Source organism: Strix aluco, unplaced genomic scaffold (assembly GCF_031877795.1).
Source record: "Strix aluco isolate bStrAlu1 unplaced genomic scaffold, bStrAlu1.hap1 HAP1_SCAFFOLD_191, whole genome shotgun sequence".
Taxonomy (NCBI): Eukaryota; Metazoa; Chordata; class Aves; order Strigiformes; family Strigidae; genus Strix; species Strix aluco.
In genome coordinates, this window is record NW_027436599.1 from 1 (window position 1) to 25191 (window position 25191).

Genomic DNA, 25191 nt, shown 5'->3' on the forward strand with positions numbered 1-25191 from the left:
TGACCCCTGTCCAACTACCACCCAAAATGGGGGTACCCTGAGAAATACGGGGGGTGCTGAGCCAGCTGAGCCCAAAAATGGGGGTACCCCCCCTAAAATGGGGGTGCGCCCACTCAGTTGCACCCCAAAATAAGAATCAGCCTTAAAAAGTGACACCCTCCCAGCTACACCCCAAAACGGGGACACCCCAACCCAACCACACCCTAAAACCCAAGGATCGCCCCGAAACGGGGATCAGCCAAAAATGGGGTCACCCCCAAAATGGGGGGCACCCCCAAACGACTTCCCCCCCCCCCCCCAAGCATTAACAGCACCCAGTTATGACTCAAAACAGCGACACCCCCACCTGGCTACATCCCAAAATGAGGGTCACCTCAAAATGGGGGTTGCGCCACCCAGCTACACCCCAAAATGGGGCCACCAAATCCAGCTACACCCCAAAGATTTACCCCCACCCAGCTACACCCCAAAACAGGTGTCACCTCAAAATTGGGGTTGCCCTCAGTCAGCTACACCCCAAAATAGCCCCACCCAGCTACACCCCGAAATGGGGGTCACTCGCACCCAGCTACACCCCAAAACAGAGGTCACCTGAAATTGGGGTTATCCCCACCCAGCTACACCCCAAAATGGGGACACCCCACCCACCTACACCCCAAACCAGGGGTCACTCAAAATTGGGGTCACTCCCACCCAGCTACACCCCAAAATGGGGACTCCCCCACCCAGCTACACCCCAAAGAAAGGGTCACACCCAACCAGTTACACCCCAAAATGGGGGTCAGTCCCACCCAGCTACACCCCAAACCAGGGGTCACTTCAGAATTGGGGTTACCCCCACCCAGCTACACCCCAAAATGAGGACACCCGCACCCAGCTACACCCCAAAGAAAGATTTAACCCCACACAGCTACGCCCCAAAATGGGGACACCCCCACCCAGCTACACCCCAACAAAAGGGTCACCCCCAACTACACCCCAAAACGGAGTCACCTCCATCCAGCTACACCCCAAAACAAAGACACCCCCACCCAACTACACCCCAAAGAAATGCTCACCCCCACCCAGTTACACCCCAAAACGAAGACACCGCCACTCAGCTACACCGCAAAATGGGGACACCTGCACCCAGCTACACCCCAGTCACCCCCACCCAGTTACACCCCAAAACAAAGACACCTGCACCAAGCTACACCCCAAACCAGGGGTCACTCAAAATTGGGGTTATCCCCACCCAGCTACACCCCAAAATGGGGACACCCGCACCCAGCTACATCCCAACAAAAGGGTCACCCCTGCTGAGCTACACCCCAAAACAAAGACACCCCCACTCAGCTACACCCCAAAGTAGGGACATCCACACCCAGCTACACCCCGAAGAAAGATTTACCCCCACCCAGCTACACCCCAAAATGGGGACACCCGCACCCAGCTACACCCCAACAAGAGGGTCACCCCACCCAGCTACACCCCAAAATGGGGACACCCCCACGCAGCTACACCCAAAACAAGGACATCCCCACCCAGCTACACCCCAAAGAGTCGCTCCCACCCAGCTACACTCCAAAACAAAGACACCCCCACCCAGCTACACCTCAACAAAAGGGTCACCCCCACTTAGCTACACCCCAAAACAAAGACACCCACACTCAGCTACACCCCAAAATGGGGACACCCCCACCCAGCTACACCCCAAAACAAAGACACCCACACCCAGCTACACCCCAAAGATTTACCCCCACCCACCTACACCCCAAAATGGGGATTCCCACACCCAGCTACACCCCAAAACAAAGACACCCCCACCCAGCTACACCTCAACAAAAGGGTCACCCCCGCTTAGCTACACCCCAAAACAAAGACACCCACACCCAGCTACACCCCAAAATAGACACCCACACCCACCTACACCCCGAAGAAAGATTTACCCCCACTCACCTACACCCCAAAATGGGGATTCCCACACCCAGCTCCACCCAAAACAAAGACACCCCCACCCAGCTACACCCCAACAGAAGGGTCACCCCCACTGAGCTACACCCCAAAACAAAGACACCTCCACCCTAAACCACGTGTCACCCCGAACACCTTCCCCCACACCAGCATTTCCCACCCAACAACCCAGGGCCACCCCCCACCCAGCTCCACCCCAAACCAAGCCTCCACTCTCCCCCACACCCCACACCCCCTAAATTTTGGGGTCCCCCCCCACCTTATGGAGGCGCTTGACGAGGCTCTCGTTGTACTCCTGGCTGCCCTCGATCATGCCGGTGAGGGGGTTGGAGAACCACTCCTTGAATTCCCGGTGGGACTGGAAGACGCGGGGCATCAGGAAGTGCATGAGGGACCACAGCTCCATCAGGCTGTTCTGCAGCGGCGTCCCCGTCAGCAACAGCCGCCGCTGGCTGTGGGGAGGGAGCACCCATCAGTGACCCAGCACCCATGGATGCCCCCCCACCCCCCCAGGGAGTTAGAGAGAACCCTCAGAGAAGTATGGAGCAACCGAGGGTGCTCCAAGGGGGGCTACAGAGCACCTACAGGTACCCCCAGGCAGCTACTGAGCACCCATGGGTGCCTCCAGGCAGCTACAGGACACCTCCAGGTACCCCCAGGCAGCTACAGGGTATCCCAGGCAGCTACTGAGCACCCATGGGTGCCCCCAGGCAGCTACAAGAGACTCCCAGACAGCTACCAAGTACCCATGGGTGCCCCCAGGCAGCTACCGAGCACCCCAGGCAGCTACTGAGCACCCATGGGTGCTCCTGAGATGGTTACAGAGGACCCTCAGGGAACTACAGCACACCCAGGGGTGCTCCCCAGGGGGCTCCAGAGCACCTCAGGCAGCTACTGAGCACCCATGGGTGCCCCCAGGCAGCTACAGGGCATCCCCAGGCAGCTACGGAGCACCCAGGCATGCCCCTGAACAGCTACAGGGCATCCCAGGTAGCTACTAAGCACCCATAGGTGCCCCCAGGGAACTACTGAGCACCCATGGGTGCCCCTGAACAACTACAGGGCACCCCAGGCAGCTTCAGAGCACCTATGGGTACTCTCAGGCGGCTACAGGACACTCCCAGGCAGCTATCAAGTACCCAGGGGTGCCCCCAGGCAGCTACCGAGCACCCCAGGCAGCTACTGAGCACCCATGGGTGCTCCTGAGACGGTTACAGAGGACCCTCAGGGAACTACAGCACACCCAGGGGTGCTCCCCAGGGGGCTCCAGAGCACCCCAGGCAGCTACTGAGCACCCATGGGTGCCCCCAGGCAGCTACAGGGCACCCACAGGTACCCCCAGGCAGCTACTGAGCACCCATGGGTGTCCCCAGGCAGCTACCGAGCACCTGTGGGTGGACCCCAGGGGGCTACAGAGCACCCGCAAGTAGCCCCAGGAAGCTACCGAGCACCCATGGGTGTCCTTGAACAGCTACAGGGCACCCCAGGCAGCTACTGAGCACCTATGGGTGCCCCCAGGCAGCTACAGGGTACCCTAGGCAGCTACTGAGCACACATGGGTGCTCCCCAGTCAGCTATAGAGCACCCACAGGTAACCCCTATGCAGCTACTGAGCACCCAGGGTTGAACCCCAGGCAGCTACAAGGTAACCCCAGGCAGCTACCGAGACTCGTGGGTGCTCCCCAGGGGGCTACAGTGCACCCACAGGTACCTCCAAGCAGCTACTGAACACCCATGGGTGCCCCCAAACATCCCCAGGGTGCTCCCCACCTTCTCAGGGTGCTCCCCAAAATCCCCACAGTGCCCCAACAACCTCAGCACCCTAAGTCTTTACCAACCCACCCGCCTTCTCCAGCACCCCAAGGTGTCCCCCAGCCCCTTGGGGTGCCCCGTAGCACCCATGGGTGCCCCCCAACATCGCCAGGGTGCTCCCCATCTTTTTGAGGTGCTCACCCCCTTCTCAGGGTACCCCCCAACATCCTCACAGTGCCCCAACCACCTCAGCGCCCCAAGTCTTTGTCAACACACCTGCCTCTCTGAGCACCCCGAAGTGTCCCCCAGCCCCTTAGGGTGTCCCCCAGCCCCTTGGGGTGCCCCATAGCACCCATGGGTGCCCCCCAAGTGTTCCCCACCTTCTTCAGGGTGCCCCCCAACATCCCCACAGTACCCCAACAACCTCAGCACAAGTCTTTGCCAACACACCCACCTCCCTGAGCACCCCAAGGTGTCCCCCAGCCCCTTGGGGTGCCCCATAGCACCCATGGGTGCCCCCAAATATCCCCAGGGTGCTCCCCACCTTCTCAGGGTGCCCCAACCACCTCAGCACCGCAGGTCTTTGCCAACATACCCGCCTTCCCCAGCACCCCAAGGTGTCCCCCAGCCCCTTGCAGCACCCCATAGCACCCATGGGTGCCCCCCACCCACCCTCCCCCGGACCTGTTGAAGTTGAGGAGCGACTGCCAACGTTGGGATTTGAAGTTTTTGATGTTCTGGGCCTCATCCAGAATCAGGTACTTCCAGTTTTTCCGGCGAAAAGCTTGATGGTCCTGGAGGACCAACTTGTAGGAGGTGATGCAGACGTGGAAGGCGTTGGGTTTGGTCCAGCCCTGGGTGGGGGTCAGGGTGGGGGGGGGGGTGGGGGGGGAGCCCAAGGAGGGTCAGGGTGGGGTCAGGAGACCCCCCAAAACCCTCCCTGGGGGATTGGGGTTCACCTGCCGCTTCAGCCGCCGCTCCTTCTGCGCCCCGTAGTAGGTGAGGATCTTGAAACTGGGGCACCAGCGCTTGAGCTCCATCTCCCAGTTGAGCATCACGCTGGTGGGCACGATGATGAGGTGGGGGCCCCAGCTGCCTGCGGGGAGGGGGGGCGGCGTCAGGAGGAGGAGGCGGGGGGGAGCACCCATGGGTGCTCAGGGAACCCACGGGGAGCTACAGACCATACAGCACCCATGGGTGTTCGAGGAGCTCAGGGGGACCTACAGGTTCTACAAGAAATCTACAGCACACGCAGGTATTTAGACAAGTTCATGAGAACTTACAGGTGCTCTGGGGAGCCTACAGCACCCATGGGTGCTCGGGGAGCCCACGAGGACCTACAGAGCCTATAAGGAGCCTACAGTACCCAAAGGTGCCCAAGCCACCCATGAGGACCTACAGAGCCTATAAGGAGCCTACAGCACCCATGGGTGCTCAAGGAGCCCATGAGGACCTACAAAGCCTATAAGGTGCCTACAGCACCCATGGGTGCTCAAGAAGCCCATGAGGACCTACAGAGTCTATAAGGAGCCTACAGTACCCAAGGGTGCTCACAGAACCCATAGGTATCTATAAATGATAGAGAGAGCCTACAGCATCCATGGGTGCCCAGGGCATCCATGAGGACCTACAGAGCCTATAAGGAGCCTACAGCACCCAAGAGTGCTTAAGGAGCTCACGGAGACCTACAGACTCTATAAGGACGCTACAGCACCCATGGGTGCTCAAGGAGCCCATGAGGACCTACAGAACCTATAAGGAGCCTGCAGCACCCATGGGTGCTCAAGGAGCCCATGAGGACCTACAGAGCCTATATAGAGCCTACATAGAGCCTATAGCACCCATGGGTACTTAAAGAACTCATAGAGACCTACAAACTCTATAAGGAGCCTACAGCACCCATAGGTGCTCAGGGAACCCATGGGGAGCTACAGACCATACAGCACCCATGGGTGCTCGGGGAGCTCAAGGGGACCTACAGAAGCTACAATAAGTCTGTAGCACCTACAGATAATTCAGAGAAGTTCATGAGAACATACAGGCTCTATGAGGAGCCTACAGCACCCATGGGTGCTCGGGGAACAGATGGGGACGTACAGATTCTACAAGAAACCTACAGCACCCATGGGTGCTCAGGGAGCTCATGGGGACCTACAGATTCTACAAGGAGCCTACAGCACCTAAGGGTGCTCAGATGGGCTTTCAAGACCCTACAAAGACTTCACAGCACCCAAGTATGCTCAGATGCACCCAAAAGACTCTACAGCACCCAAGAACAACGTAGATGAGATCTAAAGACCCTACAAAGACCCCACATCACCCAAGGGTGCTCATACTGGCCCTAAAGTCTCTACAAAGACCCCAGAGCACCCAAGGGTGCTCAGATAGATCCAAAAGACCCCACATCACCCAAGAACAATATAGAGAAGATCTAAAGACCCTACAAAAAAAACCACAGCACCCAAGGGTGCTCATATGGGCCCTAAAGACCCTACAAAGACCCCACAGCACCCAAGGGTGCTCAGATGGGCCTCAAAGACCCTACAAAGACCCCACAGCACCCAAGGGTGCTCAGATGGGCCCTAAAGACCCTACAAAGACCCCAGAGAACCCAAGGGTGCTCAGATGGGTCCTAAAGACCGTATCAAGACCCAAGAGCACCCAACGGTGTTCAGATGGGTCCTAAAGACTCTACAAAAATCCCACAGCACCCAAGGGTGCTCAGAGGAGCCCTCGAGATGCTACAAAGAACCTACAGCCCCCAAGAACAATGTAGATAAGATCTAAAGACCCTACCAAGACCCTACAGCACCCAAGGGTGCTCAGATGGGTCCTAAAGACCCTACAAAGACCCCACAGCACCCAAGGGTGCTCAGAGCAGCCCTAGAGAGCCTACTAAGACCCCAGAGCATCCAAGGGTGCTCAGATAAGATCTGAAGACTGTACAAACACTCTACAGCACCCAAGGGTGCCCAGATGGGTCCTAAAGACCCTACAGCACCCAAGGGTGCTCAGAAGAGCCCTAAAGACCCCACAAAGACCCCAGAGCACCCAAGGGTGCTCAGAGCAGCCCTAGAGAGCCTATTAAGACCCCAGAGCACCCAAGGGTGCTCAAATGCACCCTCAGGACTCTACAAAGACCCCAGAGCACCCAAGGGTGCTCAGATAAGATCTGAAGACTGTACAAACACTCTACAGCACCCAAGGGTGCTCAGAAGAGCCCTAAAGACCCTACAAAGACCCCACAGCCCCCAAGAACTACGTACATAAGATCTAAAGACCCTACCAAGACCCCAGAGCACCCACAGGTGCCCAAACACCTCCCAAGGCCCCAACAGAGAGCAGGGTCACCCCGGGGTGGGGTGGGTGTTGGGTGGGGGGCACCCCTCACCCTTCTCGCAGGCGAGGTGGGCCAGGAGGGAGATGGTTTGGATGGTCTTGCCCAAACCCATCTCGTCGGCCAAGATGCCGTTGAGTTTCTTCTCGTACATGGTGACCAACCAATCGAGGCCGATGTGCTGGTACTCCCGGAGGGTGCCCCGCAGCAGGTGAGGGATGGGTGTCTTCACCTAAAACAAGGGTGTAAAAGTGGGTGATCCCCTCCCGGTAGCACCCATGGGTGCTGGGGAGGAATAAGGGGAAGGGATTACTTGGGTGGTGGCCAAGGTGTAGCCCTTGGGTTGGAGGCTCTCGGCGGCGGCGGCGATGTCGGTGATCTCCTTCTTGGGGGTGGGGGCGGCCGAGGGGGGTGGGGGGGCCGCTGGCGGGGGTCCCCCTGGGTGCTCTTGGGTGCCTGGTGGGGGGGAGGGGTCCTCAGGGGCGGGGGCACCCGCCTCGGTCTCCTCCTGCTCTTCTTCTTCTTCTTCTTCCTCCTCTTCTTCTTCTTCTTCTTCTTCCTCCTCGTCTTCTTCGTCTTCTTCCTCGTCTTCTTCCTCCTCCTCCTCCTCGTCATCGCTCTCGGCCGCCGGCGAGTCTGGAAGGCGGAGGGGGGGGATAGGTGGGTGCTGGGGGCGGGGCCAGTGGCAGCACCCGTGGGTGGCCCTATGGTAACTGAGGGGTGGTCTCTAGGACCCAGGGGTGACTCTATAGCACCCATACGTGACCCAACGGCACCCACGGATGACCCTATGGCACCTGGGTAGGGCTCTCTAGGACCCAGGGGTGATCCTACAGCACCCATAGATGAGCCAATGACACCCATGGGTGACCCTATGGCACCTGAGTATGGCTCTATAGGAGCCAAGGGTGGCCCTGTAGCACCCATAGGTGACCCAATGACACCCATGGGTGACCCTACGGCACCTGGGTAGGGCTCTCTAGGACCCAGAGGTGACTCTATAGCACCCATAGGTGACCCAATGACACCCATGGGTGACCTTATGGCACCTGAGTAGGGCTCCATAGGAGCCAAGGGTGGCCCTGTAGCACCCATAGGTGACCCAATGACACCCATGGGTGGCCCTATAGCACCCATGGGTGACCCAATGACGCTCACAGGGGATCTCTAGGACCCAGGGGTGACCCTACAGCACCCAAGAATGACTCTATAGCACCCAACGAGGCTCTACAACTCCCGGGGACACCGCTATAGCACCCATGGGTGCCCCTACGACACCCAGAGATGGCCCCAGAGCACCCACAGATGGTTCTGTAACACTGGGGAGGCTGCAGAGCACCCACAGGTGACCCTACAGCACCCATAGGTGACCCTATGGCACCTGAGCAGGGCTCTACAGGAACCAAGGGTGGCCCTAGAGCACCCATGGGTCATCCGGTGACTCCCACAGGGGGTCTCTAGGACCCGTGGGTGACCCTATAGCACCCATGGGTGACCCAATGATGCTCACAGGGGATCTCTAGGACCCAAGGGTGGCCCTACAGCACCTAAGAATGACCCTATAGCACTCAATGAGGCTTTACAGCACTCTGGGACACCCCTATAGCACCCATGGGTGCCCCTATGACACCCAGAAATAGCCCCGCAGCACCCAGGGACACCCTATAGCACCCACAGATGGTTCTACAACATCAGAAGAGAGGAGAGCACCCGGGGTGACCCTATAGCGCCCAGGGGGGCCCCCACCCCCCCACCCAGCACCCATGGGTGCCCCTACCCGAGCGGGTGCTGCTGGCGCCGGGCGGGGAGTCGCAGTCGGAGTCGGCGAAGGCACCGGCGTATTTTTGCAGCAGCTCCTCCATCGGCAGCGCCCCTATAGGACATGAACACGCTTAGAACATGCTTAAAACATGCTTAGAACACGTAGGATGGGGGCATCCCCCTGCCTGCACACACGGGTGGCCCCGACTCCCCGCACACGCGTGTGTCCCTGTCCTCGCACACGTGTGCCTTTGTGTCTCCGCACACACGTGTCGCTATGCCCTGGCACACGCGTGTCCCCATGTCCCTGCACACATATGTTCTGGAACACATGTGCCTCCACGTCTCCACACGCTCACCCCCACGTCACTGCACGCGCGTGTCCCCCATGTCCTCGCACACGCGTGCCCACGCTCCTCCACATAAATGTTCCCGTGTCCTCACACGTGTTCTTGTGTCCCCTCATATCCCAACACGCACATGTCCCTGTGTTTTTCCACACACGTGTTCTCATGTCCTTGGACATGTGTTCCCATGTTCCCACCCACTCATGTCACCATGTCCCTGCACACGTGTGTCCATCACATGCACGTGTCCCTGCACAAGCATGTCCCTATCTCCACACACACGTCCTTGCACGCATGTCCCCATGTCCCTTCACGTGTGTGTTTCCAAGTCCACACGTGTGTCCCTGTACATGTACGTCTGTCCCTGCACACACGTGTCCATCACGTGCACATGTCCCTGCACTCACACGCCCCCCTGTTCCTGTACACGTGTTTCCAAGTCCACACATGTGTGCCTGCACATACATGCCTGTCACTGCACACGTCTATCATGTTCACACGTGTCCCCATATGTACACATGTCCCTGCACATGTCACGTGTCCCTTCACATGCGTGTTTCTAGGTCCACACGCGTGTCCCTGCACATTCACGTCTCTGCCCCTGCACACGCATGCCTATCATGTTGACACACGTGTCCTTGCACATACGTTCCCTAAATCCCTTCACATGCATGTTTCCAGGTCCACACGTGTCCCTGCAAATACACGTCTGTGCACACACATATCCATCATGTGCACACACGTCCATCATGCCCCCCCACACGTCCCTGCACACACGTGTCCCCCATATCCCTTCACATGTGTGTTTCCAGGTCCACATGTGTGTCTCTGTACATACATGCCTGTGTCCCTGCACACGTGTCCATCAGATCCACGTGTCCCTGCACACACACATCCCCATGTCCTTTCACACATGTTTCCAGGTCCACATATGTACCCCTGTACATACATGTCTCTGTCCCTGCACACACGTGTCCCCGTGTCCACACATGTCCCTGCACACACATGTCCCCCATGTCCCTTCACACACGTGTTTCCAGGTCCACACGCATGTCCCTGCACATACATGTCTCTGCACATGCATGTCCCCCATATGCACAGATATCTCCTTTCACACACGTGTTCCCCAGATCCCTTCACACACACGTTTCTAGATCCACATATCTATCCCTACACATATATGTCTGTTCCTACACACATGTCCATCAAATCCACACGTGTCCCTGCACACACATCCCTATGTCCCTCCACATATGTCTTCATGTCCACACGTGTCCTTGCACACACACATCCCCATGTGCCTTAACATGTGTGGTTTTGGCTCCACATATATGTCCCTGCATACACATGTCTCTGTCCCCACACATGCGTGTCCATCATGTGCACACACATGACCCTGCACATGCATGTCCCCATGTCCACACACGTGTCCTTGCACACACGTGTCCCCCAGGTCCCTTCACACATGCGATTCCAGGTCCACCCACATGTCCTTGCACATACGTGCTTCTGTCCCTGCACACGTGTCCATTGTGTGCACACACGTGTCCCTGCACATGCATGTCCCCATGTCCACACACGTCCCATGCCCATTCACACACGTTTCCAAGTCCACACATGTGTCCCTGCACAAACATGTCTGTCCCTGCACACACGTGTCCCCCATATCCACACGTGTCCTTGCACACAAGTCCCCCTGTCCCTTCACACGTTTTCAGCTCTACATGTGTGTCCCTGCACATACATGTCTGTCCCTACACACGTCCCCCATGTCCCCACACATGTCCCTGCACATACGTGTCTGTCCCTACACAAACGTGTCCCCCACACGCATGTCCCTGCACATACATGTGACCCTCACATGCCCACACGTGTCCCTGCACATACATGTCCCCACACGAGTGTCCCCCACATTCCCACACGTGTGTTCCCACGTATACATGTCTGTCCCTTCACACGTGTCCCTGTCCCCACACACGTCCCTGCACATACATGCCCGTCCCTACACACATGCGTCCCCGTGTCCCTACACGCATGTCCCTGCACATACGTGTCCCACGTCCCACACGTGTGTCCCTCCACGTACATGTCTGTGTTCCTACGCCCGCGTGTCCCTCACATCCCCATACGCGTGTCCACACACACCCCCGTCCCTGCACACACGTGTGTCCACAGCTCCCCACACACGTGTCCCCACACGTCTGTCCCTTCACATGCATCCCCATGTCCCCACACGCATGTCCCTGCACATATGTGTCTGTCCCTACACATGCATGTCCCCCACACCCCCACACACGTGTTCCCACACATACATGTCTGTCCCTACACACACGCCCCCACATCCCCACATGCATGTCCCTGCGCACACGTGTCCCCGCGCCCCATGTCCCCAACCCCAGAGGCCTGTGTGGGTGCTGGGGCGGGGGGCACCCATGGGTGCTGCACTCACCCTCACGGGCCAGGTCGTCCAGCTCCTGCTTGTGGTCGACGTCTCCCTCCAGCCGCTCCTGCGCCGCGATTGTCTCCTCCTCATCCTCGCCTGTGGGGACCCAGCGGGTGACACCGTGCATGGGTGGGGGGGTGACATCACCCCCGGAGGGGGTGACATCGTCCCCAAGCCCCGGAGCACCCATCCCAGGAGACCCAGCAGGGTGACAATGTCCCCAACAGGTGACAGAGCCCCAGGAGGGGTGACAGACCCCAAGGATGGGTGACAGAGCCCACGAAGGGGTGACAAACTCTCTCAAATGGGTGACAGACCCCAAGAACAGGTGACAGATGCCCACAATGGGCGACAGGGGCCAAAGACCAGCTACAGCCCCCTGGGGATGGGTGACAGACCCCAAAGATGGGTGACAGAGCCCCAGAAATGGGTGACAGGCCCCAAAGATGAGTGACAGAGACCCAGAAAAGGGTGACAGACCCCAAGGATGGGTGACAGGCTCCCAGAAATGGGTGACACAGATCCAAAGATGGGTGACAGACTGCAAGGATGGGTGGCAGCCCCCAGAAATGGGTGACAAAGCCCAAGAAGGGGTGACAAACTCTACCAAATGGGTGATAGACTCTAAGAACAGGTGACAGACGCCCACAAATGGGTGACAGAGGCCGAAGACGGGCTACAGCCCCCTGGGGATGGGTGACAGAGCACTAGAAAAGGGTGACAGACCCCAAGGCTGGGTCACAGAGACCCAGAAAAGGGTGACAGATCCCAAGGATGGGTGACAGGCCCCCAGAAATGGGTGACAGGCCCCAAAGATGGGTGACAAGAGCCCCAGAAATGGTGACAGATGCCAAGGATGGGTGACAGAGACTCAGAAAAGGGTGACAGTCCCCCAAGGATGGGTGACAGAGCCCCAAGGATGGGTGACAGAGACTCAGAAAAGGGTGACAGTCCCCCAAGGATGGGTGACAGACCCCCAGAAATGGGTGACAGGGCCCAAAGATGGGTGACAGATCCTTAGAAATGGATGATAGATGCCAAGGATGGGTAACAGAGACCCAAAAGAGGGTGACAGAGCCCCAGAAATGGGTGACAAGAGCCCAGAAATGGGTGACAAGAGCCCCAGAAATGGGTGACACAAGACCACAAGGACAGGTGACAGACCACAAGGACGGGTGACAGACCCTCAAGGATGAGTGACAGCCCCCTGAGGATGGGTGACAGAACCCCAGAAATGGGTGACAAAGCCCAAGGATGGGTGACAGATCCTCAGAAATGGGTGACAGACCCCAAGAACAGGTGACAGACCCCCAGAAATGGGTGACAGACCCCAAGGACGGGTGACAACCCCCTGAGGACGGGTGACAGACCCTCAAGGATGGGTGACAGACCCCAAGGACAGGTGACAGACCCTCAAGGATGGGTGACAGAGCTCCAGAAATGGGTGACACAAGACCACAAGGATGGGTGACAGACCTCAAGAATGGGTGACAGAACCCCAGAAATGTGAACAGACCCCAAGGATGGGTGACAGCCCCCCGAGGGCAGGTGACAAGCCTTCAAGGATGGGTGACAGACCCCAAGGACAGGTGACAGACCCCAAGAATGGGTGACAGAACCCCAGAAATGGGTGACAGACCCCAAGGATGGGTGACGGAGCCCCAGAAATGGGTGACAGCCCCCAAGAACAGGTGACACCCCCCCGAGGACAGGTGACAGACCCTCAAGGATGGGTGACAGAACCCCAGAAATGGGTGACAGACCCCCAGGGACGGGTGACAGCGCCCCAAGGACAGGTGACACCCCCCCACGTCCTCACCCTCCTCCTCTTCGGCCGCGAACTCCTCGTCCTCCTCGCGGGGCTCCCAAGGCCGCTTGTTCCTCCGCAGCAGCGCCTGGGGGAGGGGCGGGGGGACACGGGGGTGAGCGAGGGGTGTCCCATGGGGGTCCCCAAGGTGGGGGGCAGGGTGGGGGGGTACCTGGGGGGGCAGGGAGCCCAGCAGCTCCTCCAGGGGCAGCTCCCCCTCCCTCTTGAGCAGCTCCAGCTCGCGGTGACGCGCCTCGGGGTGGGGGGGACCCTCGGCGACGTCCTCGTCCAGCGGCTCCATGTCCCCGTCTGCGGTGGCAGAAAAAAAAGGGGGGTGGGGGTCAGCACCCATGGGTGGCACCCAGACACCCTCCATCACCGTCCTTGGGGATGTGGTGAGGTTCTTGTCACCTCTCCGGCACCCAGGGGTGGCCCTGGGTGCCCCTTGTTCCCTCCAGATGCCTCCGTCCTCCTGTCCCCATCCTGTCTGGGTGTCCCTGTTCCCTCTCCAGCACCCATGGGTGCTCCCAACCCCTTGGCCCCTCCCCAGCATCCATGAGTAAGCCTGTCCCTCTTGTCCCCACTCTCTTTGGGTGTCCTCGTCCCCTCCTCAGCACCCATGGGTGCCCCTGTCTCTCATCCCCACCCTCTCTGAGTGTCCCCATCCCCTCGGCCCCTCCCCAGCACCCATGGGTGGGCCTGTCCCTCGTCCCCACCCTCTCTGGGTGTCCCCATCCCCTCCCCAGCACCCATGGATGCCCCCAACCCTTTCTCCCCTCCCCAGCACCCATGGGTGCCCCTGTCCCTCATCCTCACCCTGTCTGGGTGTCTCTGTACCCTATCCAGCACCCACGGGTGCCCCCAACCCCTTCTCCCCTCCCCAGCACCCATGGGTTGCCCTGTCCCTCATGCCCACCCTCTTTAGGTGCCCCCATCTTCTCTCCAGCACTCATGGGTGCTCCCAACCCCTTCTCCGCTCCCCAACACCCATGGGTGCCCCTAAACCCTTCTCCCCTCCCCAGCATCCATGGGTTGCCCGTGTCCCTCATCCCCACCCTCTCTGGGTGTCCCCATCCCCTCTCCAGCACCCATGGGTGCTCCCAACCCCTTTTCCCCTCCCCAGCACCCATGGGTGCTCCCAACCCCTTCTCCCCTGCCCAGCACCCATGGGTGCTCCCAACCCCTTGCCCCCACCCTATCTCAATGCCCCTCTCTTTCCCCTTCCCCAGCGTCCCCAACTACCCCCTGGGTGCTCCCCACCCACGGTGATGGGACCCACCTTGGGGGGCGAGGTGGGAGTGGGGGGCTGGGGGGCCCCGGCGGGGGGCCCCGGGTGGGGCGCGGGGGGCGTTGAGGCTGCGGCTCAGCAGGTCCGAGTACTTCTCGGTCTGGCCCACGATGAAATCGAGCTGCAGGTCCAGGGCCTTCTTCCGCTTCTCCTCCAGGCGCGACTGCTGCTTGAACTGCACCACCTGCGGGCCACCACCGCGCCTCAGCACCCAGGGGCCACCTCGGGTGGCCAATGGCCACCTGACGTCATCCAAGGGCCACCACGGGTCATTAACAAGCACCTCGGGTCACCAGTGGCCACCAAACGTCATCCAAGGGTCAACACAGGGCACTAACAGCCACCCAACAAACAGCCTGAGTCACCAGTGGCCACCAAATGTCATTTAATAGCCACTTTGGGTCACCAACAGCCACCCAACAAACAGCCCGAGTCACCAGTGGCCACCAAATGTCATTTAATAGCCACTTCAGGTCACCAACAGCCACCCAACAGCCACCTGGGGTCACCAGTGGCCACCAAACATTATCTAACAGCCACCAAAGGTCACTAACAGCCACCCGACAGCTACCTTGGGTCACCACTGGCCACCCAATATCATCTGATGGCCACCTTGGGTCACTAGCTGCCACCCAATGTCATCCAACGGCCACCAGGGGTCACTAACAGCCACCCAACAGCCACCTTGGGTCACCAGTGGCCACCCAATGTCATCTAATAGCCACCCTGGATCACCAACAGCCACCCAACAGCCACCTCGGGTCACTAGCGGCCACCGAAGGTCATCCAACGGCCACCACGGGTCACTAACAGCCACTTTGGGTCACCAGTGGCCACCAAACGTCATCTAACAAGCACCACAGGTCACTAACAGCCACCCAACAGCCACCTTGGGTCACCAGTGGCCACCAAACGTCATCTAATAGCCACCATGGGTCGCTAACAGCCACCCAACAGCCACCTCAGGTCACCAGTGGCCACCCAACGTCATCTAATGGCCACCACAGGTCATTAATAACCACCTCGGGTCACCGGTGGCCACCAAATGTCATCCAAAGGTCAACACAGGGGCACTAACAGCCACCAAGGGCCACCTCGGGTCACCAGTGGCCACCAAATATCATCTAATAGCTGCCATGGGTCACCAACAGCCATGCAACAGCCACCTCAGGTCAGGTCACTAGCGGTCACCCAGTGTCATCGAATGGCCACCAGGGGTCACTAGCGGCCACCCAAGGTCATCCAACAGCCACCACGGGTCACTAACAGTCACCCAACAGCCACCTTGGGTCACCAGCAGCCACCCAGCATCATCCAACAGCCACCTTGGGTCACCAGTGGCCACCCAATGTCATCCAATGGCCACCATGGGTCCCTAACAGCCACCCAGTGGCCACCTCGGGTCACCAACAGCCACCATGGGTCTCTATCGTCAACCTCGGGTCACCAGTGGCCACCAAACATCATCTAATGGCCACCACAGGTCACTAACATCTACCTAGCGGCCACCTTGCATCACCAGTGGCCACTCAATGGCCACCACATGCAACCAGTGGCCACCCAACAGCCACCATCGGTGACCAACTACCACCCAATGGCTACCATGGGCGACCAACGGCCACCATGGATGACCAATGGCCACCCAAAAGCCACCATGGGCAACCAATGGCCAACACAGATGACCAAGAGCCACCCAATGGCCACCACCGGTCATCAATGGCCACCCAACGGCCACCACGGGCAACCAACGGCCACTGTGGGTAACCACTGGCCACCCAATGGCCACCTCAGGTCACCAATTGTCACCATGAGCAACCAACAGCCAACACACACGACCAACAGCCACCCAGTGGCCGTGGGTCACCAGTGGCCACCCAACGGCCACCATGGGTGACCAATGGCCACTCAACGGCCACCCAATGGCCACCATGGGCAAAACCACCACCCAACGGCTATTGTGGGCAACCAACAGCCACCACAGGCAACCAACTACCACCCAACGGCTACCAGGGATGACCAACAGCCAACCAAAAGCCACCATGGGCAACCAAAAGCCATCCAACAGCCACTGTGGGCAACCAATGGCCATCCAATAGCCACCATGGGCAACCAGCAGGCAGCATGAGCAACCAATAGCCACCACAGGCACGCAGTAGCCACTGAGTGGTCATCAAGGGCAACGAACGGGTGCCCAGTGGCCACCGTAACCACGCAACAGATGACCCCAGGGCAGCATGGGCATCCAACGAGCACCTAATGGCCACCACAAGCAACCACTGGCCACTTACTGGCCAGCATGGGTGGCTACTGCCTACCCAAGAGCCACCATGGCCACCCAATAGACATTTTGGCCACTCAATGATCATCATGGGCAACCATTGGGCCACTGCAGGTGACCACCAGCCATCTGAAGTGTCCACTGGCCACCGTGGAGCCTAACAGGTGCCCATGGGCCACCATAAGGGACCAATGGCCACCCAACAGCTACTGAGGTCACCAACTAGCCACTGAGAGCACCCACTAGCCACTCAATGACCACCATGGCCACCCACCAGCCACGTGCTGCAGCGCTAGAACAGCAGGACAAAATGGCTGCCAAGGGTGATGGTGGCCACCCAAGAGAGCTTGGTAGCCCAGTGGGGGTTGGCAATGCTGTGCTGAGCACCCTTGGGTCTCCCGGGGGTGGTGGCCACCCAAGGCAGTTTGGTAGCCCAGTGGGGGGTTGGGGATGTGGTGCTGGGCACTCTCGGGTACCCCAGGAGTTAGTAGCCACTCAGCAAGGGGTGGTAGCCCAATGAATGACCAGGCTAGAAGACTGGGTGTGGGGACACCCAATGGGTGGTGGCCAGGAAAGTGGATTTGGTAGCCCAGCAGCGACAGGAGACTGGGCACCCCTGGGTGCTCCTGGGGTGGGTGGCCACCCAAAGGTTTTGGTAGCCCAAGGTCATGGGGTGCCAATAACCCTTGGGTGGTGGCCATCTAAGGGAGGTTGGTAGCCCACGGTGATTGGGTATGGGGTGTTGTGCACCCATGGGTGCCACAAAGAGGGTGGCAACCACCTGAGGTGGTTTGGTAGCCCAGTGGTGTTGAGCACCTTTGGGTGTCCCAGAGGGTGGTGGCCACACAAAGAAACTTGGTAGCCAATAGACAGTCAGGAATGTGCCATTGGGCACCCATGGGGTGCCAGCCACCTGGTGGGGGTTGGTAGCCCAGAGATGGCTGGGCTGAGAAGTGAGAGTGCCCCGAGGGTTGGTGGCCACCAAGAAGAACTGGTAGCCGCTGGGAAACATTGGTAGCCCAACGATAGCTACATACACCCTGCTGAGCACCCAAGGGTGCTCTGGGCGTTGGTGGCCACTGAGAAGAACTGGTAGCCACTTAGAAACATTAGGGGCCCAAGGGTAACTAGATACAGCCTGCTGAGCACCCATGGGTGGCCTGAGGCTGGGTGGCCACCAAGAAGAACTGGTAGCCGCTAGCAGACATTGGTAGCCCAATGATAGCTACATACACGCTGCCCAGCACCCACGGGTGCCCTGGGCGTTGGTGGCCACTGAGAAGAACTAGTAGCCACACAGAAACATTGGTATCCCAACGATAGCTAGATACACCCTGCCCAGCACCCATGGGTGCCTTGGGCGTTGGTGGCCACCGAGAAGAACTGGTAGCCGCTTAGGAACACTGGTGGCCCAACGATAGCTAGATACACCCTGCCCAGCACCCCTGGGTGGCCTGAGGCTTGGTGGCCACCAAGAAGAACTGGTAGCCACATATAAACATTGGTGGCCCAAGGGTAACTAGGTACACCCTGCCCAGCACCCAGGGGGTGGTGGCCACCTGGTGGGGGTTGATAGCCCACAGTGGGTGTCAGGGACATGCTGCCCAGGACCCATGGGGGTTGTTGGCCACCCAGTCCCTCCCCATCCAAAGAAGATCCCAGAACCCTGCCGAGTGGCTACAAGGGGGTGTGGGGGGGCACCCATGGGTGGGGCAGGGTGGCACCCATGGGTGGGGGGTTGGTAGCCCACCTTCTCCACATTGCTCCAGAATTGTTTGACCTCCTTGGCGATGGCGGCGGCCACCCGGCGCAGCTTGGCCTGTTCCTCCCGCTTGGCCCGTTCCTCCTTCTGCCGCTGCTCCTCGTGGTGCCGCATCACCATCCGCACCACCTGGGGGGGGGCACCCATGGGTGGGGGGGGGGGAGCACCCATGGGTGGGGGGGACACCCCAAAACCCTCCCAGCACCCAAAATCACTTGGGAATCCATGATACCCCCAAAAAACTTTGGTTTTTCTTCTACTGATGGTGGTCGTGGTGGCACCATCATCTAAAAGGGGGCACCCATGGGTGGGGGGGAAGCACCCACGGGTGGGGGGAGCACCCATGGGTGGGGGAGCACCCCAAAACCCTCCCAGCACCCTCAAAACCTCTTGGGAATCCATGATACTCCCCAAAAAGCTGTGGTTGTTCTTCTGCTTCTGGTGGTCTTGGTGGCACCACCATCTCCACCAACTAAGAAGGGCACCCATGGGTGGGTGGGGGGGAGCACCCATGGGTGGGGGGGACACCCCAAAACCCTCCCAGCACCCCAAAACCTCTTGGGAACCCATGATACCCCCCCATAAAACTTGGTCTTCTACTGCTGGTGGTTTTGGTGGCACCACCATCTCCACCACCTAAGGGGAGCACCCAAGGGTGGGGTTGGGAGAGCACCCACAGGGGGTCCTGCAAATGCCCAAGATGGAGGAGGGGAGTCTCCAGTGGCTTTTATTAGGTTGAGCTTTGTCCAAAGCACCTCTAAACCCCTCAGAGATGCCACCAGAGCTTCTCCAGAAGGTTGAACCTCGCCCAAACTCCATCCCAACCCCTCGGAGATGCCACCAGAGCTTCTCCAGTGGCTTTTATGAGGTTGAGCCTCGCCTAGAGCTTCTCCAAACCTCTCAGAGATGCCACCAGAGCTTCTCCAGTGGCTTTTATGAGGTTGAGCCTCGCCTAGAGCTTCTCCAAACCTCTCAGAGATGCCACCAGAGCTTCTCCAGTGGCTTTTAAGAGGTTGAGCCTCCCCCAAAGCCCCTCCAAACCCCTCAGAGATGCCACCAGAGCTTCTCCAGTGGCTTTTATGAGCTTGAGCTTTGCCTAGAGCTTCTCCAAACCCCTCTGAGATGCCACCACAGCTTCTCCAGTGGCTTTTACAAGGCTGAGCTTTGCCTAAAGCTCCTCCAAACCCCTTGGAGATGCCAACAGGGCTTCTCCAGTGACTTTCATAAAGCTGAGCTTTGCCTACAGCTCCTCCAAAACCCTTGGAGATGCCACCACAGCTTCTCCAGGAGATTGAGCCTCCCCCAAATCCCACTGAGATACCACCAGGGCTTCTCCAATGGCTTTTATGAGGTTGAGCTTTGCTCAAAACTTCTTCAAACCCTTCTGAGATGCCACCACAGGTTCTCCAGTGGCTTTTATAAGGTTGAGCCTCGCCCAAAGCACCTCCAAACCCCTCGGAGATGCCAAGAGAGCTTCTCCAGTGGCTTTTATGAGGTTGAGCCTCGCCTAGAGCTTCTCCAAACCCCTCGGAGATGCCAAGAGAGCTTCTCCAGTGGCTTTTATGAGGTTGGGCTTTGCCTAGAGCTTCTCCAAACCACTCGGAGATGCCAACAGAGCTTCTCCAGTGCCTTTTATGAGGTTGAGCCTCACCTAGAGCTTCTCCAAACCCCTCTGAGATGCCAACAGAGCTTCTCCAGTGGCTTTTATGAGGTTGAGCTTTGCTTAGAGCTTCTCCAAACCACTCTGAGATGCCAACAGAGCTTCTCCAGTGGCTTTTATGAGGTTGAGCCTCGCCTAGAGCTTCTCCAAACCCCTCGGAGATGCCAACAGAGCTTCTCCAGTGGCTTTTATGAGGTTGAGCTTTGCTTAGAGCTTCTCCAAACCCCTCGGAGATGCCCCCAGATCGCCAGCAGCGGCTACGGGGTTGAGTCGTGTCCCCCCCCCAATCCCACCACCCCCCCACCGTGGGCGGGGTCCCCACCTTGCGGGCGACGCCCCTCTTCCAGCGCCGTTCCTGGGCGAAGTCGGCGGCCAACCACTGCATCTCCTCGCAGAGATAGTCCCAGTGGACCTTGGGACGGGCCGGCTCCGGGACCTTGGGCAAGCGCCGTAACGACCAGAAGCCCTCGCGCTTCATCTCCGCCACCCGGTGCTCCACCTCCGCCTCCTGCGCGGCACGGCGGGGGTTAACCCCATCCCTAAATCCACCCTGAACCCCCCCAAAAAAAACCCACCACGGGGGACCAGAGATTCTCCAGGGGCTGATAGAGGGTTGGGTCAGCCCAAATCACCCCCAAAACCACCCCGAACCCCCCAAAAACCTGTTCTAGAAAATGACGGAGATTCTCCAGGGGCTGATACAGGGTTGGGTCAGTCCTGATTGCCACCCCCCAAAAAACCCCTAAACACCCCCAAAATCATGTTCTAGATGAGGATGAAGATTCTCTAGTTGCTGATACAAGGTTGTGCAAGACCCAAACACCCCCAAAACCACCCTGAGCCCCCCCAAAAGCCTGTTCTATAAAATAACAGAGATTCTCTGGTGGCTGATATAGGGTTGGGTCAAGGGGAATCACCCCCCAAAAACCCCTAAATGCCCCCAAAAACATCATTTATAAAAAAACAAAGATTCTCTGGTGGCTGATAGAGGGTTGGGTCAGCCCAAATCACCCTAAAAACCACCCTGAGCCCCCCAAAAACCTCTTCTATAAAATGACGGAGATTCTCCAGGGGCTGATATAGGGTTGGGTCAATCCCAATTGGTCCCCAAAAAACCTTTAAACACCCCAAAATCGCATCCTATATGAAAATAAAGATTCTCTAGTGGTTGATATAGGGTTAGGTCAGCCCAAATCACCCCCAAAACCACCCTAAACACCCCCAAAATGTCTTTTATAAAAAGACAAAGATTCTCTGGTGGCTGATATAGGGTTGGGTCAGCGCAAATCCCCCCCAAAACCACCCTGAACCCCCCCAAAAAACCTGTTTTATAAAACAATCAAAATTCTCCGGTGGCTGATATAGGGTTGGGTCAGTGTGAATCACCCCCAAAACCACTCTAAATCACCCCAAAAACCTGTTCTATAAAACAAAACAGATTCTTTGATGGTTGATATAGAATTAGGTCAAGCAGACTCACCCCCAAAAAGCCCCTAAACCCCCCAAAAACATCTATAAAAAGACAGAGATTCTCTGGTGGCTGATATAGCGTTGGGTCAGCCCAAATCACCCCCAAAACCACCCCAAACCCCCCCAAAACATGTTCCATAAAATGATGGAGATTCTCCACGGGCTGATATAGGGTTGGGTCAGTCGCAATTGCCCCCCCCCCCAAACCCCTAAACACCCCCAAAATCATGTTCTAGATGAAGATAAAAATTCTCTAGCGGCTGATATAGGCTTGGGTCAACCCAAATCACCCCCAAAAACCCCCTAAATTCCCCCAAAAAACCTGTTCTATAAACCAACAGAGATTCTCTGCTGGCTGATATAGGGTTGTGTCAGGCCAAATCACCCCCAAAACCACCCTGAACCCCCCAAAAACCTGTTCTATAAAATAACAGAGATTCTCTGCTGGCTGATATAGGGTTGGGGCAAGTGGAAACACCCCCCCAAAAAAAACCCCAAACCCCCCCAAAAAACATTTTCCATAAAAGGACAGAGATTCTCCAGTGGCTGATATAAAGTTGGGTCAGTCCCAACTGGCCCCCCAAAAACCTTTAAACATCCCCAAAATCACGTCCTGTACGAAGATAAAAATTCTCTAGTGGCTGATATAGGGTTGGGGCAGCCCAAAAACCCCCTAACCCCCCCCCCAAAACATCTTCTATAAAAAGACAGAGATTCTCTAGTGGCTGATATAGGGTTGGGCAAAACCCTAATCACCCCCCAAAATCCCCTAAACTTCCCCAAAATATGTTCTATATGAACATAGAGATTCTCTACTGGCTACTCTAGGGTTGGGTCAGCCCCAAGTGGCCCCCAAACCCCCCCAATAACACCCGAGACTCTCCAGTGGCTACTATAGGGCTGAGCCAGTCCCCAAGTGCCCCCCAAACCCCCCCCCCCCCCAAAATAACACCCGAGACTCTCCAGTGGCTTCTATAGGGCTGAGCCCCCCAAAACCCACCCCTGGGGGGGGGGCACTTACATGCTTGGCCTGCTCGGCGATCTCAGCGTGGGTCTTGTCCCAGAGGCTGGGGGGCTCCGGGGGACCGGGGGGGCCATCGGGACGGGGGGGGCCGGCGGGCGAGGAAGCGGGGGGCGAGACGCTGCCGGGGGAGCCCGAGGAGGCGGGGGACACCGGGTTGCTGCCCGTCATTCTGGCCGGGGGGAGCTGTGAGGGGGGGGGGACACAGACACACAGAGAGGGGGGACGTGAGGGGAGAATTGGGTTTTGGGGGGGCTCAAGGGGAGTTAGGGGGGGCTGAGGGGTGACTCTGGGGGGGAAACGGGGCCGTAGATGAGGTTTGGGGGGGATTATAGGGAGAAAAGCAGAATCTTGGGGGGGCTATAAGGAGGCGGGGGTAGGTTGGGGGGGGGGCAGGGATGAGTTTGGGGGGCTATAGGGGTGCTGGTATCTTGGGGGGGGTCTATGGGGAGTTGGGGGGATGCAGGTGAGTTTGGGGGTGTCTATGGGGGGTGCAGGTGAGTCTTGGGGCACCTATGGGGAGTTTGGGGGGGTCTGTGGGGGATGGGGGTGAGTCTTGGGGCATCTATGGGGAGTTTGGGGGGACAGAAATTAGTTTGGGGGTGTCTATGGGGGTGCAGGTGACTCTTGGGGGGGGTCTATTGGGGTGGGGGTGAGTCTTGGGGGTGTCTATGGGGAGTTGGGGGTGACACCGGGAAGTTGGGGGGGGCCTATGGGGATGGGGGGGGGAGTTTGAGGGATCTATAGGAAGGGGGGGAGCTACACCTGAAATTTGGGGGGGTCACCAGAAACCTGGGGGGGCCTATGGGGGGTGTGGGGGAATCTGGGGGGGGGGCTCTGGGGCTGTAGGTGGGTTCTAGAGGTTTGGGGGGGTCACTTTGGGGGGTTCTAGAGGTTTGGGGGGGTCACTTTGGGGGGTTCTAGAGGTTTGGGGGGGTCACTTTGGGGGGGTTACAGAGGTTGAGGGGGTCACTTTGGGGGGGTTATAGAGGGTTGGGGGGTCACTCTGGGGGGGTTATAGAGGTTGGGGGGTCACTCTGGGGGGTCACAGAGGTTTGGGGGTCACTTTGGGGGGTTATAGAGGTTGGGGGGGGTCACAGAGGTTTGGGGGGTCACTCTGGGGGGGTCACAGAGGTTGGGGGGGTCACTTTGGGGGGTTATAGAGGTTGGGGGGTCACTCTGGGGGGTCACAGAGGTTTGGGGGTCACTTTGGGGGGTTATAGAGGTTGGGGGGGTCACAGAGGTTTGGGGGTCACTTTGGGGGGGTCACTTTGGGGGAGTTATAGAGGTTGGGGGGTCACTTTGGGGGGGTCACTTTGGGGGGGTTATAGAGGTTGGGGGGGTCACTTTGGGGGAGTTATAGAGGTTGGGGGGGTCACTTTGGGGGAGTTATAGAGGTTGGGGGGGGTCACTTTGGGGGTGCTGAGCCCCACCCCCCCCGCCAATTCCCGGGCCTATGGGGAGGTTTAAGGGAGTCCCGTGTCCCCCCCACCCCTCCCCCATCCCCTCACCTGGGGGTGCAGCGGTGGGTGGGGGCGGGGTGGGGGGCGGGGGGGGGGCCCCGGGGCCACCCGCCTGCCCCAGGGCATGCTGGGAAGGGGGGGCCTCATCCTGCGCCGGCGGCCGCCGGGCCGAGCCCTCGTCCAGCTCCTGGGCGCCCGGGCGGCCCAGCCTGCGCTCCGCCGAGCCGCCTGCAGGGTGGGGAAAAAAGGGTGGGGGTGAGGGGGACACCCATGGGTGCTGGCCCCCACCCCCCCATAGCACCCATGGGTGCTGTCACCCCACCTGTGTGCGCGGGGCCCTCCTCCTCCTCCTCACACTCCACTTCCACGGTGTCGGTGGCGCGGGGGGGGGGCGTTCCTGGGGAGGGGGAAAGGGGATGGGGGGTGGGTGGGTGAGCCCCCACCCATGGGTGCTGACCCCCACCCATGGGTGCTGCCCTCCCCCAAATGGGGGAAGAGACCCCCTTCCCCCACCCCTGACCCCAGGTGCCCTCTGAACTTTGACCTGTGATGGGGGGGGTGTGTGTGTGTGGGGGGGGGGGGTGTGTCCCAATTGGGGGGTCCCTAAGCCCCACGGTGGGACCCTCAGGGTGCCCCTATGGGTGCACCAAAACAGGACCCTCTGGGTGTCCTGCATGGGGGGGTCCCTCACCCCCACAGGGACCCCAAAACCCACTTGGGGGACCCCAAGTCCCACAGTGAGACCCTCAGGGTGCCCCGTGTGGGGATCCTTCACCCCAAAACGGGACCCTCTGGGTGTCCTGCATGGGGGGGGGTGGGTCCCTCACCCACACAGGGTTCTCAAGCCCC

The 25191-nt window shown here is 58.9% G+C and overlaps 1 protein-coding gene across 1 annotated transcript; it reads right to left on the reverse strand.

The window, feature by feature from the left end:
* Positions 1-2188: 2188 nt before the first annotated feature.
* Positions 2189-24733, reverse strand: SRCAP (Snf2 related CREBBP activator protein). The gene is made up of 15 exons (XM_074814044.1): positions 24665-24733; positions 24391-24570; positions 22880-23065; positions 20711-20896; positions 18717-18857; positions 14680-14872; positions 13573-13709; positions 13413-13488; positions 11600-11689; positions 8820-8915; positions 7356-7678; positions 7097-7274; positions 4665-4801; positions 4390-4559; positions 2189-2405 (listed from the first exon to the last, which is right to left on the reverse strand). Exons 2-15 carry the CDS (start codon positions 24487-24489, stop codon positions 2189-2191), a joined length of 2229 nt encoding a protein of 742 aa, XP_074670145.1. The 5' UTR covers positions 24490-24570; positions 24665-24733.
* Positions 24734-25191: the final 458 nt, after the last annotated feature.